The 2,596-nt window shown below is 36.2% G+C and overlaps 1 protein-coding gene across 1 annotated transcript in view; it reads right to left on the bottom strand.

The window, feature by feature from the left end:
- Nucleotides 1–2,596, bottom strand: part of LOC106869292 (toll-like receptor 3) — a 353,412-nt gene that overhangs the window by 197,091 nt on the left and 153,725 nt on the right. The window contains exon 49 of the mRNA XM_052978036.1: nt 1,686–1,777. Within this exon, the coding sequence (XP_052833996.1) occupies nt 1,686–1,777 (92 nt within the window). The remainder of the gene's footprint in view (nt 1–1,685; nt 1,778–2,596) is intronic.

Here is a 2,596-nt window from a genome sequence, read left to right as displayed (position 1 = left end):
CGCCAGACGCCAGCAGACGCACATAAGCATGCAAGCGCGCACACACATACGCACGCACACACACACACAGAACACACACACACACACACACACAACACACACACACAATAATAATTCTGTATAATTCGGTCAGAACTTCGTTCTCGGGGGAACGCACACTGTAATTTTCTGTGCAAACTGTACGAACAGTCGTATAAGATGATAAATCAAAATAAAGAGTAAAATATGATAATCAAAATGGAACAGAAAATGAATAACTGGATACAAAAAATATGTTTCTCTTCTGCATAGATATTCTATAGCTCTAAAATGGAAACATAATATACTTGCATGGAATTTCATGGGAAAAACAAGATAGATCTAGACTTCTTTAGAGGAACCACTCGACCACAACAACATTCTTAATATTCTTTCTTCGGACGTTAGATCTTGAAGTAGATAAGTTATAAACATAAGCGTATAAATATTGGGTTTAAAAGCTCTTTGGATAGAAAGGGTCGAAAGATTCCCGTGGGACTCGGTCCCACATTTCTTGTAAGCATGATTAACGTTCTACCATTAGACCAAACATTCCTTGGAGTTTCTGTGTTTATTTTAGAAACTTTATTCTTTACCAGCAAGAATTGTACGTTGTTGACGTCATAAGAATTCATAAACTTCAAGGAAGGAACATGAAATGATTCTTCCTTGGCACGTTAGATGTCGAAGACAAGGTATAACCCAATAACAAGAACAAAATATGGTAATGATGTAGCCCCCCTGATATAGGAGGACCTCTAGGAACGATCTATGTACATCCCCCACCGTCCAAGATATCCTTGAAGACCAAGAAAAAGTGCTTTCTTTAACACCTTTCTCACTTCTTTAATTTTGCTTTCAATATTATAGTAACTTCTTCGCTGCGTTATATTTACATTTCTAAAATGTAGCTCCCAATGTCCCTTGTAAATATCGTCCCATAGCAAAGCTTCCAGATTTCAGGGGAAATCGAACAGTCCTCTACCTGTTGTTACATACACAACTACTAGCCTGATGACACCACCTTAAGAATAAGAATCTCTTGATTTCATATGAACTTTGTGCAGCATCCAGAAAGAGTGTTGTCCAACCTGCCCATATTTTGAAATTTGGAGATTTCACGGATAATTCTGCTAGGCAATCGCTCAAATAGAAAATCCTACGCGATAAGACTATTTCAAGATCATCAAAGTTGGGTGTGAGTGTGTGCAGTTCAGAGACCCTGATCCTGCTGGTGGCTACCATTTCTCATTTTGCTATATGAGGTCATTGAGTAACGGGGTTTTCTTCCAAGATGACTCCAGGACAATTACTCCACACTTACAACTCTGTCGAAGAAGGAAAAGGAAGATGCTACACTTAAGTTTCTGGGCCGAGTGGCACCTTATATTCTTGAACAAGGCACTTCATTTCACGTTGCTCGTCTACTCAGTTGTAAGTGTGTAACCAGCTTATTGCTGGTCACCCCCTCTCCCTTTAAATGTGTAATCCTTGTTGTTCTGCTGTGTCAAATGTGGGAAAAGAGCGGATGTCTGTATCTGCTTGCGACTACATAGGCACCGAAAACAATTGTGAATGCATGGTACAAGCTACTTGGCCATACTGGCTTTATGTGAGGGTTATGAGTATATTATAACAAAAAGGAAGAAAGGAACATTTCAATTTACCTCATCACCTGTACAGTTTGTCACTTCTGATTCATTGCACATCATCCTTGAACATGTTTGACACTGCAAATTCCGTTGAAATAACGAGTAATCTATACAATACAATAAAATATCCATATTTAGGAACCAAATATGTAATGTATAAGAAGAAAACATTACTTTGTGGTTTAAAGCAAATGTAAAAGTGTTAAGGTTGCATTCAATACATGTTAGGCATATAAACAAAATTATTAATGAAGACTACAAAAGCATGTTACGATTTTCACTTGCAATTGCTTCAGTTTTGTCACAAATTAAACTAAGAATAATATGGAAGCTACTTGATGGCATTTTCTATTTGTATTCTGCTCTAACACAAAGTGCGAGAATTGTGGAATAACTCAAATAAAGAGAACTAATTCTAAAGAGATGGTCATGTTTTTGTAGAATGAACACCTTTATAGAATCTGTAAAGGTTTAAATTATTTATGAATATATTAATGTATAATCATTGATTTAATGAGGCAGCCTCTATGTGGTGACACGACCTACTCATATAGTAACGAAAGCACATACTTTATTCTCAAGACAGAACAACCATACTACATTATGTAATCTTCGAAAATCACAGTTTAATACTGGATGGTCGCAGCTGGAATGGCTATGATACATGAACTGAGTAAAACACTTTTGAATAAATAGAAAACAATGTCACTCAAGCCAGCAAATGTGACTCATGATTTTCTTTCTAAGATATATATATATATATATTGTTGTACTTGGGGATGGTCATATTGCCAGTTTAGCCAATAAAAACACACGCACTGTATATTTGGTGTTAATTTTTTTTTTTTTTTTTCAGCTTTATATTACATTAATCTTAATCTTAATCTTATTTCGGCCAGAGTTCTTTCGTCACACTTCTGTGACCT

Source organism: Octopus bimaculoides, chromosome 29, assembly GCF_001194135.2.
Source record: "Octopus bimaculoides isolate UCB-OBI-ISO-001 chromosome 29, ASM119413v2, whole genome shotgun sequence".
Taxonomy (NCBI): Eukaryota; Metazoa; Mollusca; class Cephalopoda; order Octopoda; family Octopodidae; genus Octopus; species Octopus bimaculoides.
This window is presented reverse-complemented; position numbering and strand designations above follow the sequence as displayed.